General features: G+C 40.1%; 1 protein-coding gene and 1 pseudogene across 1 annotated transcript in view; both read left to right on the forward strand.

Annotated features, from left to right (window-relative positions):
* The window catches only part of LOC109468974 (solute carrier organic anion transporter family member 4A1-like), a 10,520-nt gene extending 5,989 nt beyond the window's left edge, over window positions 1-4,531 (forward strand). The window contains exons 9-14 of the mRNA XM_019767353.1: window positions 115-294; window positions 800-995; window positions 1,560-1,731; window positions 2,493-2,665; window positions 3,028-3,092; window positions 3,755-4,531. Coding sequence (XP_019622912.1) covers window positions 115-294; window positions 800-995; window positions 1,560-1,731; window positions 2,493-2,665; window positions 3,028-3,092; window positions 3,755-4,014 — 1,046 coding nt within the window. The 3' untranslated portion in view covers window positions 4,015-4,531. The remainder of the gene's footprint in view (window positions 1-114; window positions 295-799; window positions 996-1,559; window positions 1,732-2,492; window positions 2,666-3,027; window positions 3,093-3,754) is intronic.
* Window positions 4,532-9,447: 4,916 nt separating this feature from the next.
* On the forward strand, window positions 9,448-18,190 carry LOC109468445 (annotated as a pseudogene).
* Window positions 18,191-18,637: the final 447 nt, after the last annotated feature.

The raw sequence follows: 18,637 nt of genomic DNA on the forward strand, positions 1-18,637 counted from the left end.
AAATGTGCCTTCCTTAGCTAGCCATGTCGGAATATCCTACGTTCTCTCCCTCTCACCTCTGCTTGGAGAGTAATAGAGAGTACAATTATAACATCTAATGCCCTTGTTATACAGGGAAGAGTTGGAGGGATTTTCCGTCAGCGCTGAAACTCCTCCTGTGTAACCCCACCTTCATGTTCCTGTGCCTGGCCGGGGCCACGGAGTCGTTCTTGGTCGGCGGGTTTTCCACCTTCGGACCGAAGTACGTGGAGAACCAGTACAACCGGTCTCCTGGCAGCGCGGCTATATTATCAGGTAAGGCCACAGCCTCTTCTGGTTGAGGAGTGATTTTGAAGCTGCATTTCTGACACAACCAACGTATCTGCTAATGTTTCGGTAAGGCCATGTTGATTTGATTATATGGATGACATCCGCGCGCGCATGAAGTTTTCGGCCATTTCCAAAAAAAAAAAAGTTCTCAACCATACTGTAAATCGTACAAGACTTTTTAGATTTTTTTTATTCCAACATTTCATGACTGGACATGGTGACGACACACTCAAGTTATATCAACTTGTTTTATACCGTCACCAACACAGGGAAATACTCATTTTTACTTGAGCTAAGTGAGGAAAGTCGTGTAAAGTGCCTTTCCCAAGGGCACAAGATCGTTGGCATGTCAGGACTCGAACCCGGGACCTCTTGGTTCCGAGTCGAGTACTCTGCCGCTACGCCACACGACCCCACAAGACAGTTGCAAGACGTGTTTCCAAGCGCTAAAAACTGCATTGGATTTAAGACAGTGTGTCCTTACTTACAGGGGCTGCCATCGTGCCCGGCGCGGCCCTGGGCTCTCTCCTGGGCGGCGCACTGATGAAGAAGTTGAAGCTGACCTGTAGAGGCATGCTGCGGCTGTGTGTGGTGTTCGCGGTCTGTGCCCTGGCGTGTCTACTGGTCTTCCTTCTGCGCTGCCCAAACGTACCGTTCTCAGGCGTCACTCAGGCATACGGAAACAGGTACGTATAGAAAGAAACAGAAGACAAACAAACAAACAAGCAAACAAACAAGCAAACAAACAAACAAACAAACAAACAGACAAACATAAAACGTCAGGCAATCACCGCGTATCAAGAGCGCCATCGTGTGGATTAAAGGAGAATGGCACCCCCGTAATATTGCCAAAATATTATCTTACATTAACTATTTAAGAGCGACCTCTAGAAGCTAGTAGAAAATGCTGCTGATAGACTAAAACATCGTAGTAATTGCACATTGATTGGTCAGTTAATGATACTGTTTTCTGTGCGGGAACACCAATGGATTTTTCCGTATGTGCCATGCATTGAATGCTGATTGGGTAGAGGCAATGGTAAAATTAAAAGACTAAACATTGAAAATCTAGTGACCATAATTAGGAATCCATGGTATTCAGCCTAGCCTCGACCAAGTGCGGCAAACTTTACTTTCTAGCGGACCAACTCCCTGGCATGTTATCTCTCTATTGGGCCAATTTGTCCTCTTTCCAGCCGCTTCCAGAAGCCTGTATTAAGCAAATACGATAATTTTGCTGTTGTGTTCAGCCCCAACACAGAAGAATGGACAGCGTCAAATCTCACGGACAGCTGCAATGCAAACTGCAACTGCCAGGGGGAGTTTCTGAAGCTGACTTGCGGGGCGGACAGTCTGCAGTACTTCTCGCCCTGTCACGCGGGATGTGCCGGGGAACTAACACCAGACGCTGACGGGAAGATGGTAACCATATAAGCATAACTGAATACAGATTATGTGATATTCTTTTTTTTTTTTTATTTACTTCAGAATTCACCTCAAAACAAGGCTCGTGAGAGCCACTTACATGTTTTGGGTTACAGTGATGACTGCGTGGTCAGATATTTGTTCACCCTTGATTTAAACTGTTGGAGGTTGTAATTAGCGGTGAAACATTCACGGGGAAGCTTGTTCCACAGTGAAGTGGTTCTGGGGAAGAAAGTGTCAGCATGAAATTTTCTCTTGACTGATGGACTATTGAGGAAGAAAGGGTGATTTTCTGCTGTTGAGGTGGCAAAGCGTGTTCTTGCAGAGAATGTTCTGATTTCTACGATTTCTTCTAATTCTGCGCTCAGCGAACATTTGCGCGTTTACAACAAGACTAGTACAAGAATATGTATATGTATATGTATATGTATACGTATATAAATGTTTTTTTTTAAATTCAAACATGTAATCACCAAAGTGAGGAAAGTCGTGTTCAGTGCCTTTCCCAAGGGCACAAGATCGGTGGCATGTCAGGACTCGAACCCGGGACCTCTAGGTTCCGAGTCGCGCACTCTGCCGCTACGCCACACGACCCCACCCCATCTAGGCACGATTTAGTGCTCCTATATAACTTCTTCTATAAAAAGACTGTCTTGAAATAAACCTGCATACATGTAAAACGAAACTACCAGTAAACATGAGAAAGCCCACCTCCCAATTTTTAAATTCTTGTATCCGCTTTGTAAACTGCATTTCAGCAATACACCAACTGCACGTGTATCGCTCACAACCAAACAGCAGGACCGGTGGAAGCCTCGCTGGGAAACTGCCCGTCTGGTTGTCAAAAACTGCCGATCTTTATCGCCATTTTTTTCTTGATGATGGTCTTTACTTTTGGCAACACAGCACCATCTACAGGAGCTACACTGCGGTTGGTTTTTACTTTTGCTTACGTTACGTTACTTTTAATTAGTTTACTTAACTTTGCGCTACGTTACTTTACGTTACGTTACTTTACTCAACTTAACATAAGTTTACTTTTCTTTACGTTACGTTACGTTACTTTACTTAACTCAACTTTACATTACTTTACTTTACAGAATGCTCCCGAACTTTAGCCAACAGTTCGGGGGAACGTTCTGAATGTGTTTCAGTGACTTCAAACAAGTTCAAAGTGACAAGACAATACACAAGCACACATAGAATGTAGACTCCCAGTACATTTCCTAAAGATCATATCACTATATACTGAAACCCACGATATACTACTAACGATCGATTTGAATTTCTTAGATGTGTTCCTGACAGTCAGAGACCGTTCGCGCTGGGCTTGGAAAATGTGCTATCCAGGCTTTTGGGTGAGTTAATAGTATACTAAAGATAGTCATTACACAGTATAGCCACTTACTTTGAATGAAAGAGTTTCAATCCGAAGTTCAGTATAATTTGAAGCCTTTTTTATGTTTACCGAAGGAAAGCATATTGTTTTTCCCCTGTTTCTTCTTCCGTTCAAAACACTGACCTCTGACCTGACCAATTGCCTGAACCAGACCGTCTCTCACCATGGTAACTGGTGTTGGGTTACATCATGTTGCAATTTTATAGCAGGAGGGATTTATAATAGACTCCTGTCGGACCACTATGTGAATGCGTTCGAGTAAGAATTAACAGAGCAGACCATATGCGTAAACATAATGCATTTGCTTTGCAAATATTTCTAGTTATGTTTACCGAAGGAAAACATATTGTTTTTGCTCCATTTCTTCTTCTGTTCCAAACACTAACCTCTGACCTGACCAATGGCCTCTTTTGTTGATGTCTGTCACAATGGTAACTGGTGTTGGGTTACATAAAGTTGCAATTTCATAGTAGGCACTTAGCCTCCTGTCACCATATACATGTACTAGTACATGTATGTGTTGGAGTAAGAATTAACAGAGCAGACCGAAGTTAAACATCATGCATTTGCTTTGAAAATGATACCCTTCTAGTTACAAATTTTTTCTGTTGTGTGCCACAGGGAGCATCCCGGGACCAATTCTAATCGGGTATGTGATCGACAACACTTGTCTGTTGCGCCAGACTAGCTGTGGTGTGGAAGGCTCGTGTTGGCTATACGATAACGGTACCATGTCACTCAACATACTGTACGTGACGTTAGGTGTGAAGGCTGTGTCCGTCCTTTTCTTTGCGCTAGCGATGTTCTCCTATAAACCTATCGAAGACGCTGCCGAGAAACCTTCAGAAGGAAATACTCAGTATGAAGTCACAGCGTTTTAAAACGAATTTTCGACATATTTTAACATAAAATGTTTAATTATCTCTTTACTGTGCCATTGGGGCTGCGGTCGCATTCGGGAGATCACGAATATGCAAATGAGTACACACAGAAAATTATCTCCCGAATGAGACCACGACCGCCACTGGACACTTGTTAAAATATTTAGGGACAACGAACTCCCTTCGTTCACTGTTGTTATTGAAGGAAATTACGAACATAGAGACTTGGGTCAAGAAATCACAGCGTGTTAAATTTGCGACTTGTTTGAACATAATATGTTTAATTATCTCTTTACTTTACATTTGAACACTTGTTGAAAATATCTAGGGACAACGAACTCCCTTCGTTCATTGTTGTTACTGAAGGAAATTACGAACATAGAGACTTGGGTCAAGAGAAAATCTTTAACGCCGGATCATATATGTCCAAAGTTTATTTTAATTCCAACATGTAATCACCAGACGTGGTGACGGTACACTCAAGTTTTATCAACTTATATTAATGCCGCCACCAACACATGGGACAAATACATGACAGGACAATACTCATTTTCACCTGAGCGAAGTGAGGAAAGTCGTGTAAAGTGCCTTTCCCAAGGGCACAAGATCGGTGGCATGTATGTCCAAAGTTGATTTAGATATGCTGCATATAGAGTAAGTCATAGTTTTATGTATATTTTTGTACATGTTTTATGGATGGTGTTTTTGCGTTCCTTTTTTGTTGCTGTTTGTTTCTGTGTGTACATTATGATTCGGTACATTTACTATGTGCGGGCAGCGTTAACGGGTATGGTATAGAGGTGCCAAGATTATAGAGAAGCTAGCTATTCATTGCTATATTAGATATTGGCAAGACCATGTTCAAAAGGTATTAAAATAATGGTGAATGGAATCGGTTACAATTTATCATAAGAAGATGGATTTGTTTGTTTGTTTGTTTGTCTGTCAGTTTGTTTGTGTGTCTGTTTTTCATTATTTGAACGTTTTCAGTTAACTATTTATCCCTCCTTTCCTCAGTGCTGATATATTTATCTTTGGGACTAAAAATGTCACAAAGAAGTATGTGCATGGAGTAAAGTCTGACTTGTCCGATTGTTTCTTTTCATTGATAAGCGTAGAAACTAAGCTAAAGAGCAAAGGGCGCAACGCGTTTTATTCAAAGACCCTTAACATAATACCTGTTGTATCTGACTGTGTTCATTCGTGTGGGAACGATGTCTGATGTAATTAGTGGTGAGTGAATAGTTGTCCGACTGGTTCCCCCGTACACGTAGACTGAAGAAAAGGATCAGACCCAAAATGGTGTACGGGACAACAGTTCTTGAGACTACAAACTGTTTAGAATGAAGACAGCACCCAAACGCTTTGGGGTCTGAGAATATTCCAAGAACGGGGAAGTCTACGCAGCTGCACGTTTGTCTGCGCCCTTAAGATGAACTTCGCGCTAACTCCACCAGAGTACGAGACATTGGAGGGGAGTCGGTATCGGTGAGTGAGCTGCTATGTTAATAACCTGGTATCCAGTTCACCGTGGTTGGGTGGGTTTTTCTTCGGGGCTGCAGGAGCTCTTCCCCGCCCGCCTGAGCTAGGTTCCTCCGGTAGGTTTTTCAACTCGAAATCAACTCCCGGCGTGCCAAACTCTATTTAGCAAAGCTCCTACAGGAGTAACACTCCTACCGGGCGGTCTGTTGTGCTGGGCGGGTGAAAACTATTAGAGCCCCGAAGACAGCCTACTCCAACCTCGATAGACTAGGTACGAGGTTACTTTGTTCAGTGACCCGGTCATTTCTTAAGTCTGGTGACCCGTCTAACAACTGTGTGTGTTACAGCAACAGATGACAGCTTTTTATAGTCAGCTAGAAAGGTCAAACTATTCATATTCCATTTTGTTCTGTAGCCAGGGATCTGATACTGTGTGTGAAAAGGGACAAGTATGAAACAACTGTTGCTTCATCGAAAGTGTGTGCTTGTGTGTGTGTGCATGTGTGGGTGCGCACGCGTGTGTGCATGTGTGTTTGTTACATGTGTGTGTTAAGGTATGTGTGCGTGTGCATGTGTGTCGATTTGTGTGACATTTTTGTGTGTATTTATGTGTGTACATATGCGTATGTGTGTCTGTGTGTGTGTGAATATATGTGTGTACAGTGTTTGTGTGTGTATATATGTGTACATGTCTTTGTGTGTATATGTGTGTACATGTCTTTGTGTGTATGTAGGGAGTAAGAGAGAGATTGAGGGAATAGATTATGTACACTACCAAAAATGCCAATCTTGTTTTTCTTCAGAGAAGAAAACTTTTCTTCCACTGAGAAAATTATTCTTCACCCAAGAAAAAAATCTTGTCCATGAGACAAGAATTTCAAGAAACTGCATTTTAGCATATTTTTCTTGTGGTAAGATTTCTTTTCTTATGTATCTTGAACTAAATATCCTTAGAATATTATTCTTGCAGTAAGAATTTCTAAGTTTTCTAGAAAACAATTCTGTACACAAGAAAAGATTTCTTGAACTAAGATCTAACTCTTCTTGTAGCAAGAAAAATATTCTCCCCACAAGAAAAGATTTCTTGAACTAAGAGCTAACTGTTCTTGTAGCAAGAAAACCATTCTGCCCACAAGAAGAGATTTCTTGAACTAAGATCTAACTCTTCTTATGGCAAGAAAACAATTCTGTACACAAGAAAAGATTTCTTGAACTATGAGCTGACTCTGTTCTTGTAGCAAGAAAACCATTCTGTACACAAGAAAAGAAATACAATGTATATAGTGCTACCTAAATATAAAACAGACAATAATGTATAGCAACAAAATGTTATTTTGAAAAGCATTTGGACAGTATAGAGATGTTTATTATCACATTGATTTTTGTACAATGTATCTAATTAAAAATATAAAATCAGTCCATCAACATTCTTGGAATGGAAACAGTTTAACAGTAACTTTCAAAATATTATACGATGTAACTAACAAGCCATTATGATTTCAGAATACAGATCGTATTACATTCTGATCAGAAGCATATTCAGCAAAAACTGCAGTTTTCGCATTATAGAATTGGCAAAGTCACACCCTTTGGAAACCTGAAAAACAACAAGAAAGACCTGTGTTAGTTTGCATGCGAGCACTGAAGGCAACAAGTCAAAAGAGGATGCTAAAATACTATTTTATTACTTGGAGTAAACAATTTAGAATTATATCATAAAGCACTGTAATAAACTTTACTATACAATACACCAGAGATATATGATTTGACTTTGAAATCAACCCCAATGGCGTTGTAACAATATTTGGGCTATGAAGTCTAAAAACAATGTCAACAGATCTTATAGGTGGGGAGGGGGGCGCACTTACCTTCAATCTGTTTGGTTTCATGCTTTTTCTGTTGCAAAGTTGGTTTCTTCAGCAAGCTGACCACGATCACCATTGCTTCACATGTACACAAGGTCCTTTTTGATTTCATTTTGACTTCAAATCTGACATGAGTCAGTAACTGACAAAAATAAGTAACCAGCGCGGCTCCCACATCTGACTTATGTTCAAAACCCCCTAACTGCATTCTGGGATTTGATCAACCAATCAGGGGTTTAGAAAAGGTCACATGACAAGAAAAAACTAGAAAAAAGTTCTTACATCATCTTGAACATTACCAGGCACAATAAGAATCATCTTTCTTAAACTTTCTGGCATTTTCTTAAATGTCGCTAAGAAAAACAAGAATGGTCTTTCTTAAACTTTCTAGGGAAGAAAATCAAGAATGTTTAAGAATATAATACTAGCCATATCTTCAGCCTAATCAAAGATCAATTTTATATTAGACTTTCTTGTTTTTTTCTTATCAGTATTTGTCAAGAAAGATAAGAACTTAATTCTTGTATTTTCTTAAATGTTGCCAAGAAAAACAAGAATGATCTTTCTTAAGCTTTCTAGTCAAGAAAAACAAGAAACCTTAAGAAAGAAACACTAAGCAGAGCTTTATTCTAATAATAGATTTCGATAATCAAATTTCTTGCTTTTTCAATCAGTGTTTCCCAAGAAAGACAAGAACCATTCTTGTATTTTCTTAAACATTGCTAAGAAAAACAAGAATGACCCTTTTCAATCATTCTCGGTAACATGAACTAGAAATTTTTTTGACAAACACAAGAAAAAAAATCTTAAATCTGACCACTTTGATATCAGGTAAGTAAGAAATCTTCCATGGAGATTAAATAAGAAAATTTAACTAATTCTGAGGGAATTTTAAGATTAAAAGAATTTTAATCTTGTAACTTAGAATCTTCCCTAGAAATATTGTCTTTACTAAAGAAATTTCAAGATTACAAGAATTCTAATCTTGTAAGTTAGAATCTCCTCTAGAAATATTTCTTCACCGAAGAAAAATCAAGATTTAAAGAAGCCTATTTTAGAAAAATTATCTCCACTCAAGAAAAATGAGAAAATTGTTCTTGGTGCAAGAATGTAGGTATACAGAAAATTTATTTTTTCTTATTTTTTCTTATTATTCTCCCCCAAAGAAAAATTTTCTTCCCATGAGAAAATAAGAAAAACAAGAAAAAGCATTTTTGGTAGTGTATGATTTAAAAACTCAGGAATGACCTTAAGCCCTGTGTTGCCCAGCCCCAGTAAGACTACAGAAGCTGAAGGCGAGCCTGACTCCCAGCCGACAGTAGAAGTAGATGCCGCAGAAGGAGAGGACTTGCTGTGTGGATGGGGAGGGTTCCGTCCGCCATGGCTACAGGTTACTAGTACCTCTATCTCTATTTAAAACTAAACGTATGTGGTTGAAGAGGTTCATCAGTCACGTAGAATTATCAGTTAGTAGAATATTCCTTTATCGCAGTGACTCTTCTTCTTCATGTTTCTACCTTTCAAAAAGAGTCACTGATTATAAAGGAATATTCTAGCTAAACGTATGTGACAAAGAGAGGATATATATACCCCTTAGGAAACCACCATTACTGATACACAGACTGACTGTCAGTAACTTCGATCAGTTGTTAACAGTCACATTCCAGCCACAATTCAGTGAAGCAGCTTAACTGTCACAACTAAATGCAACTGACAACTACTGAAGCTTCTGACTGATCTCTTACTGACAGTTACTGTCTTGGCAGTACTGACATGCTACTGGCAATTGCTGACATACTACTGTCAGCGTCAGAAGACACTGTCATTTACCACTGTCAACTACTGACCATGATTACCCCCTCATAATGAGAATGTCACATGATATAAACAGGTGAGAAAGACATGGCAAATACCATAATTTCTAGTTATTATAGCTATTGGGGATGTCTTCTTACAAGTGATTCTTTTCACAGCCAGCAGGGGTTGAAAGACTCGGTCAATTTTGTGACTGCATTCACTTTGTTACAGCGCCACCATGTGGTCAGGAGTAGAAATGCATCCTCATGAAGGCAGCTGAAAGCTATATATGGATGTATGTATAACATCTGTGTCCATAATATCACCAGGGTCCATAATATCGCCACCTTTAGAAATAGTGTGCTTTAAGATATTTTTACTGCAACATACCCTAGGTATGTACATTTGATGTGTGAAGGAGTGCATACGAAAAGTATGTTGCAGTACAAATATCTTTAAGCACACTATCAAGGTGGCGATATTATGGACCCTGGTGATATTATGGACACAGATGTTATATATGGATGTATGTATAATGTGTGTATTTGCTGTTTCCTATTTCAGATCTTCAACAACTCCAAAGGTGCCCTGTTCTTCATCTGTCTGTTCGCCTTCATACAAGGCACCAGTGTGAACGGACTAGTCAACGTTAGCATCACCTCCATAGAGAAGCGTTTCGACCTTCCTAGCTTCAGCCTTGGCATCATCAAGGGCAGCTACGATGTAGCATACTCTGTCCTGGCGTTATTTGTGACGTACCACGCCAGTACAGGGGGCAGCAAACCGAAATGGCTGTCACTGGGAGTGTTTGTGTTAGGAATCGGTTCCCTGACCTTCGCCATTCCGCATTTTGTAACGGGGAGGTACGTGTTCGGGGCGGGGGTGGAGGACACTTGTGCCACGGGGGGGAACACAACCACCACGGACTGCGAAGAAAACACCAACCTGTCCAACTACTTCTATGTCTTTGTTTTAGGTGGGTGTACTACATTATTTTCAAGAAAACAGTTACTCAAGCAACTGAATAGATTTTGAAGTAACTGGATAGATTTTAAAGTACCTGGATAGATTTTCAAAATACCAACCTGTTCAACTTTTATGTCTTTGTTTTAGGTAACTTAAGTTATATAAAGCATGTTTATTTTCAAGAAAAATTACTCAAACAACTGGATAGACGTTGAAATAATGGGATAGATTTTGAAAATATATAACGTTACAGTTGTTTTTAAGTTACAGTATTCTTGAATATATCATTACCTGTATGTCTATTGTTAAACCTTCATTTATATGCTTAAGTATTATTCATTTTAAATTTGTATATTGAATATATTGTAAGTAAGAAAGTAACTTACAGGAAGCAATGTTTCAAATAGTTTTGTAACTGGAATTCCTTGAAAATCTTGAACACTTTAGTAGTTAGTATACTTATAGCTAGTAGGTACATGTATTTGTAAGCATAGTCCTTTGTGTCTGCCTTTCCACTCAGCCCAACTCATACATGGACTCGGGGCGACACCACTCTACACCATAGGGGTGTCCTATCTGGATGAGAACGTCGACACAGTGAATTCGGGGTTGTACATTGGTACGTTCTAAGAGTTCTTCAGCACTAACATGTCAGTACTCATAAGCTGGGAAACCTATGTGAGATATACCTATAGACTGAAATGATAGCCTCAATGTAAAACATTGATAAGAAATTTGTGATATATGATTTGCTACTTTGCTATGGATTCTAAGTTGTAACAATTTCGATTTGCTATGAATAGGACAATTTTTTCACTTTGTGTCTTGGACGCCATCTTGTTTTGCAGGTATTTTCTATGCATGTGCCTTCTTCGGTCCTGCCACGGGTTACTTTTTTGGCGGGAAACTTCTGGACACTTTCACAGACATCTACAAGGGCAACGACGGGTAAATCTGAACCTTTTTGTGGTCAAATAGCCTAATGTACAGTTATGTTTTAAGGCATCCATTGTAATTTCAGGGTGGGGAAAAAGTATTCTGCATGAGGAAATCTGTCTGATATTGACATTTACTGCCATTTCTTTTAAGTTTTACCACACTTTGTCATTATTTGAAGCATTTGAAATAGCCCACAATCAAGTCATAAGTACTTTATATTTTGGTACCACCAATAAATAGCTAAAACCAACCTATGATACAAAACGAAGAAGCGATTTTCTGTGAGCAACATCACATTTTGCCTCATAGATACATGTATCAGTATGCTATGAGTTTGGGTTGATAATTACATGTATTATAATACATGTAATTATTATGGGTTGGTCAGACTGCTCACACTTTTATTGGTTTTTGCAAGGGGACACTACTACGATCAGAAACGACCGGACTGCTTTTTCCACCCCCAATCTGGACTGGACTGCTTTTTCCATTAACCCTTATGTATCGTAAAGAATTCCGGTTTAACAATCTTTTTACTCTTCTCATGTTTCTGGGCAGGTCCCAGTTGACCCCGGATGACCCCCGGTGGGTGGGTGCGTGGTGGATCGGGTTTGTCGTGTGTGCAGCCATGTCCTGGGCCGTCAGTCTACCCCTGGCAGCCTATCCTAAAGAACTACCAGGTAACTATCTGCTTCTATATAATATTGTATAAAATCTTGTACTTCTTATTATATAAAATCTTGTACTTCTTAATGGAAATGAAAGATTGCAATAAGATAATTCTAACTTGTCTCGTTTATTACCTCCATGCATGGAGGTTTTGTTTTCTATGCCTAATTGTCTTGTTTGCTTGTCAATGTGTGTCTGTTAGTCATTGATACTGTAACAGTAGAATCACTGGAAGTGAGGGGGGGAATGGTGTAACTGCAGACTGACAGGAAGGTCAAGTTGGAGGTCAAAAAAAGCCCTCTCAAACTGAGAGGAAATGAAGTTGACTTAAACCTCAAAATGGTCTCACTGCAGGCTGGGAGGAAGAGCAGTAGAATATGTATAGAATTAGTGACTAATATACAGAGATACTTAATTGACACAACAAGTATGGTCTTCTACAACTAAAGATCTAACAAAGCTAAATACATGTACATGTATGGATAACGTCATCCTATGTACAGAATATAAGTATGCGGTAACAGTAAAGGTTTAACTATTCTCTAACATGTAGTCTCTAAGATCGAAACATTCTTTAATAAATATATATTTAGATACTTCATGGAGGTGTGGAATTTCATTTTCTTGTTATCTAATGATAATCTATGTCCGCCTTCACACGCAAATTTACAAGCTTGTTTGACTTTTCCGAAGGTGCTGCCGAGATCAATGCCAAGAAGCGATCTGAGGCCCACCAGAAAGGCGGAGAAGAGATTGTGTCGACTCCTGACTTCGGTGAGCAGTCGTCACTTCTTTGAGTGTTAAACTGTAAATTTTCTGCTCTCAAACCTTGAGGGAAGAAAACCGGATTTATCTTTGTTTTAACCGATGGATACAGAAGTAAGTATGACTGTGAGGCAGTAAAAGAGCGTTTACCGGTGTCAAACTAGTAAATATGAATCCTTGCCTTGCTGTCATTTTTTTTACACAATATTTTTCAATAATTTGATGTCTTAATCAGGTTATACACCCTTGACATCTTGTGCACTGCTGTGGCATTTTTCGGTGCGTTTCGCTGCAGTATGATATGTTCACGTGAGAAATACCCCTGAAATCGTATATATGTAGGGCTCTATATGGTTGGTACTTTTTTTGAGCAACCCATATATTTGGTCCAGCAGGACAAGGCTGAATTTATAGCAAGAATTATACGGATTTTATCATTTTCGTCGCTTCTAGGGAAGACTTGGCGAGATTTTGTTGGTATGGTTGGTACTTTTTTTTGAGCAACATATATATATGGGTCCAGCAGGACAAGGTTGAATTTACAGCAAGGATTATACGAATTTTAATCATTTTGTCACTTCTAGGGAAGACTTGGCGAGATTTTCCAACAGCCCTCCTGCTCCTCCTGCGGAATCCAACCTTCATGCTGATCAACATCGGGGGCGCTTTTGAGGCGTTCCTGTCCGCAACGTTTGCCGCCTTCGGGCCGAAGTTTGTCCAGATGCAGTTTGGGCAGCCCTCTGGGTGGGCCTCCACACTGTTTGGTAAGGCTAAAGTGTTTTTCCTTCCTTTCTTTTTCTTATACTTCAGGTATAACGTTAAATGCAAATGTATAATGTTGTTACAATTGTATGTAAGGTTGCCATACTGGCCAACCATCCAGTGAAAACCGTGAAATATCCAGCTTTAACGCAGGACCGGTACGTTCAAATTTACCTGGTTTAACCATCAAACATGGCGGACAATACTTACGTGATAGTCACGTGACTGCAAACCCCTAGTAACACTTGTTGATAACATTTCTGTTGCCGAGGTTTCCATTTCCATTGAAGGTACACTTTCAGTTCTCTGTTTCTCTTAACGATATGATGTCGATATCTGTTCCTTAGGTTTTGCAATTGTCCCCGGCGCGGCGGTTGGATCGGTGCTCGGCGGTCTCCTGATGAAGAAGTTGAAGCTGAAGTGTCGGGGGATGATCAAGCTGGTCATGGTGGGGGGAGCGCTGGGTTTCTGCCTGGACTTCGCTTTGCTACTGAGCTGTCCTGACATGCCCTTCGCTGGAGTCACAGTCGCTTATCAAAACAAGTTAGTGACCTTTTATGTAATTATAGTCTGTAATTAGCAGTAGTAGAACAGGTGCATTTACCTGTGTGTGGATAGTGTTCAGCACCAAGGACAGGCATGTTCACCTGTGTGTGGATCTTGTTCAGCACCAAGGAAAGGAATATAGTGCTCAGCACCAAAGACGTTTTTTTACATGTGTGTGGATGGTGTTCAGCACCAAGGACAGGCATGTTCACCTGTGTGTGGATAGTGTTCAGCACCAAGGACAGGCATGTTCACATGTGTGTGGGTAGTGTTTAGCACCAAGTACAGGCATGTTTACATGTGTGTGGATGGCGTTCAGCACAAATTACAGGTATGTTTACTTGTGTGTGGATAGTGTTCAGCACCAAGGACAGGCATGTTCACCTGTGTGTGGATAGTGTTCAGCATCAAGGACAGGCATGTTCACCTGTGTGTGGATAGTGTTCAGCACCAAGGACAGGCATGTTCACCTGTGTGTGGATGGTGTTTAGCACCAAGGATAGGTATGTTCACCTGTGTGTGGATAGTGTTCAGCACCAAGGACAGACATGTTCACCTGTGTGTGGATAGTGTTCAACACCAAGGACAGGCATTTTACATGTGTGTGGATGGTGTTCAGCACCAAGGACAGACATTTTACATGTGTGTTGATGATGTTCAGTCCTTTACTTTTTATGTTGCAGCTTGACCAATCAGAGACCGATGACGACAAATCTGACAGACACCTGCAATTCCGACTGTAACTGCAAGACGGCATTCCTGGTGCCTACCTGTGGAGCAGACAACATCCAGTATTTCTCCCCTTGTTTTTGCTGGTTGTGCTGGAGAGAGTACTGATGTCAACGGCATAAAGGTGGAGAAAAATGTGTTTTTCTGTAGTTGTGGTAACATTTGTGGTAAGGCCAGTGATATGTAGGAGCCCTTCATGATATGAATTACATCAATCATCTTTTGATAGTCATTCACAATGCTAATTCTTATTCTGTAGTCTTCATTTTAGTATATTTTGGTGGACGGAGACAACTTGCAGAGGCAATCTCTACTACCTGTTTTGTATCCTCCTCAAAAACAAATAAGCAACCCATTTGAGCTCACCACTGCACACAATCCTTGGCTAGCTATCTTTGAATAGACCTTGAAGCTTGCGTTATGGTTCACACTCACACAAGTGAAGAAACAGAAAATCTATGCATGCTCCAAGGTGTATGTAGAGAATGTATTTTGTGCAGTGTTCCATTCTGCAAGGAGGGTATTGAAGACGAATTTCACTTTATGATGTCATGTCCAACATATGAAGAAAACAGACAAAAGTTGATGCAATCCATAGCTTCCAAAACTAATATTACGCTACCTCACTCAAAATCAGATATCTTTAATATGCTCCTTTCATGTCCTACTCAGGACAGTTATCAGTGTACATTGGAAAATTCATATTTGAATCACTACAAAAGCGACACCATATTGTAAATAGCTGATATATCCCCTGAATTACAGAATGTTATTATACTCCTTCTAAGAAAACACAATAGATTAGCCCGTTAGAATCATATTTTAGTATTGTTTTGTGTATGTACCATTGTTGTTTCTTTGCCATACACTGTGCCAGCTACAGTTGTTGAGCAATAAAGTTGATTGATTGATTGATATAACACCGATTTTTGGTTATTCTCTCGCCATGTTAGCGGTACACCAACTGTAGCTGTGTGTCTGCTGCCGTGTCGGGTGGGAGTCAGGACGTGTACGAGCAGCCCTGCCCCTCCCCAGCCTGCGGCAGAATGTCACTCTTCCTCTTCCTGTTCTTCCTCCTCATGGTCGTCACCATCTTGGAAATCCCAGCAGCCACTGGGGCTACTCTCAGGTCAGGTGACATGTCTATATGAATGAATGAATGAATGAATGAATGAATGAATGAATGAATGAATGAATGAATGAATGAATGAATGAATGAATGAATGAATGAATGAATGAATGAATGAATGAATGAATGAATGAATGAATGAATGAATGAATGAATGAATGAATGAATGAAATGAATGAATGAATGAATGAATGAATGAATGAATGAATGAATGAATGAATGAATGAATGAATGAATGAATGAATGAATGAATGAATGAATGAATGAATGAATGAATGATGCTTTATTTCCGTGTCGTGCGCTATCCCGCGCCCAGCCCGTGTGGGCTTATATGACACCGATTCAATAAATTATACATAGACAAAAGACGATCAAAGGTACAGATAACAGAATCCAAACAAAATATGAACACAAATAAAGGTAGGCTATATACAATAATGGTGAACAAATAAGTGAACTCATAGCAGATCGTAAATACAAATAAACAAATCTGTACATAATGAACAAAGAGTTCATAAAATAAATACAGGTACATAAGTTAAATCAAAAAAATAAGAGAAAAACAAACGTGCAGAAGTCTATATTTACAGACAAATCAGCACGTCGGCAGAACGTACTGCGCCTGCGCAGAACCCCGTATTTTCATGATTTTCGGTGGATTTTTGGTCAATGTTGCATCAGAATTTTGCCTGTTGCAAAGGATATCTTTTCCTACATAACATTTGGAAACTACAGACGAGATGTTAACCTTATATGCACGAATATGACCTTATATGAGACGTTCTACCGAAGTGCTATGTATAATACACTATGGGTTTCGCGCAGGTGCAGGACGTTCTGCCGACGTGCTCACACAACATCACTACCTTGGTCAGTCAGAGACGCCCATAGCCTCATTGCTTTGAAGAGAGTAAGCAAAAAGCATCTGATGACCATTTATGCTGTAGTCTTTTGCTTGACCACTGTTTTAATTGTACAGCTACATTGTATTTATGTATTGATGATACAGAGAGAGAGGGAGAGAGAGAGAGAGAGAGAGAGAGAGAGAGAGAGAGAGAGAGAGAGAGAGAGAGAAAGAGTATTTTGCTTGTATATAATCGCTGTGTGTAATGTGTGGAGTACAGCATCAACTGAATTTCTGCCTACTGCTCCATGTGTATTGCCATTGCAATTCGAATAAAGAAAGAAAAAAAGAAAGATAGGAAATATGTTGTATGTTCTAATAGCCAGAGACATGCAGATTGGAACTGCCCTATACATGTGGTGTGGGAAGGACTCATTCCATGCCCATGTCTTATGTACATATTTAGTTCAGCACCAAGGACAGTACATGACTGTAGTTCAATACCAGATGGTACTTCAGTAAAACCATTGAAACACTTGGTTGCTGTACTCCATACACAGTTAACCTGTGGTTTATACCGTTTTATTCTAGGTGTGTTCCGGAGAGTCAACGGTCCCTGGCGCTGGGAGTCCAAACCATCATACTGCGGTTTCTTGGTAAGTAACACACACATTAACAAAAACACACATAAACAACAACACACATAAACAACAAACACACATAAACAACAAGGACAGGCATGTACACCTGTCTGTAGATAGTGTTCAGCACCAAGGACAGGTATGTTCACCTGTGTGTGGATAGTGTTCAGCACCAAGGACAGGCTTGTTCACCTGTCTGTAGATAGTGTTCAGCACCAAGGACAGACATGTTCACCTGTGTGTGGATAGTGTTCAGCACCAAGGACAGGCATGTTCACCTGTCTGTAGATAGTGTTCAGCACCAAGGACAGACATGTTTTCATGTACATTGATAGTGTTCAGCACCAAGGACAGGTATGTTCACCTGTGTGTGGATAGTGTTCAGCACCAAGGACAGACATGTTCACCTGTCTGTAGATAGTGTTCAGCACCAAGGACAGATATGTTTTCATGTACATTGATAGTGTTCAGCACCAAGGACAGGTATGTTTAAATGTGTGTTATACTTAAAGCCTGTACAATTGTATCCTTCTACAGAGTCACAACATCAACATACCAACCTACCAAACAGAAGTAAAACTCACTCTCTATTCTTATGTACACTGCAGGTAGCATCCCTGGTCCAATAATCTTTGGCAAAATCATCGACGACACCTGTCTTCTGTGGCAAGAAAAATGCGGAGAACGCGGTTCCTGTTGGATCTACGACAAGGAGGCCATGGCATACAAATTCCTCATGGTGGCTCTTATTTGGCAAACGCTGTCCCTCGTAGGATTTGGTCTGGCCCACTTTTCTTACAAGCCTCCACTCAACACCACCGTCACTCAGGCCAAGCTAACGCGTCTGTATGGGTCCCAGGAGCCTACCGTTACTGTAACGCCATCTGGTGGAGGTGCTGAGTATAGCAGTGAGACCGCTAAACCTGTATGAGATGTCGTGTAAAACCTGTAGTATTGTTAGCCTCCATAGCATGCCAAAAACTGGGGGTTTGGGGGTCTTCATGGTCTTTGGGAGCTTTTATGTGCTATTTTCTGATTGCATACATCCAACATAGCCGGCCTGGTTGAATTACCTCCGTAACTGGGCTAATCAGAAAACAGCCTAAGACCACCAAACCCCCAGTTCTATAAGCCTGCTACGGAGGCTATAGTATTGTATGTTGCGTTAAAGTATATATACTTTAACGCAACATACAATTCAAGTTTTCATGATTCAAGTACTAGTAATTAGCAAAGACAAATGTATTGAATACGCGTTGTCAAGTTTTTAAAAAACATTTTGTACTTGCTTTTAGTCTAGTAGACTAGATCTAGAACAGCTTACTAAGGTTGTTTTTGGTCGAGTCAACTAGGTCTACAACAGTCTAACATGATTATTTTACAACTAGATTTTCAACAGCCTAAGATGATTCTTTTTAGTATAGTCAACTAGATCTAGAACATTCTCTTATATATTTGAGATCTGAATTTAATTGTGAATTATACACAT

This window comes from Branchiostoma belcheri, unplaced genomic scaffold (genome assembly GCF_001625305.1).
Source record: "Branchiostoma belcheri isolate BF01 breed outbred unplaced genomic scaffold, Haploidv18h27 scaffold2, whole genome shotgun sequence".
NCBI lineage: Eukaryota > Metazoa > Chordata > Leptocardii > Amphioxiformes > Branchiostomatidae > Branchiostoma > Branchiostoma belcheri.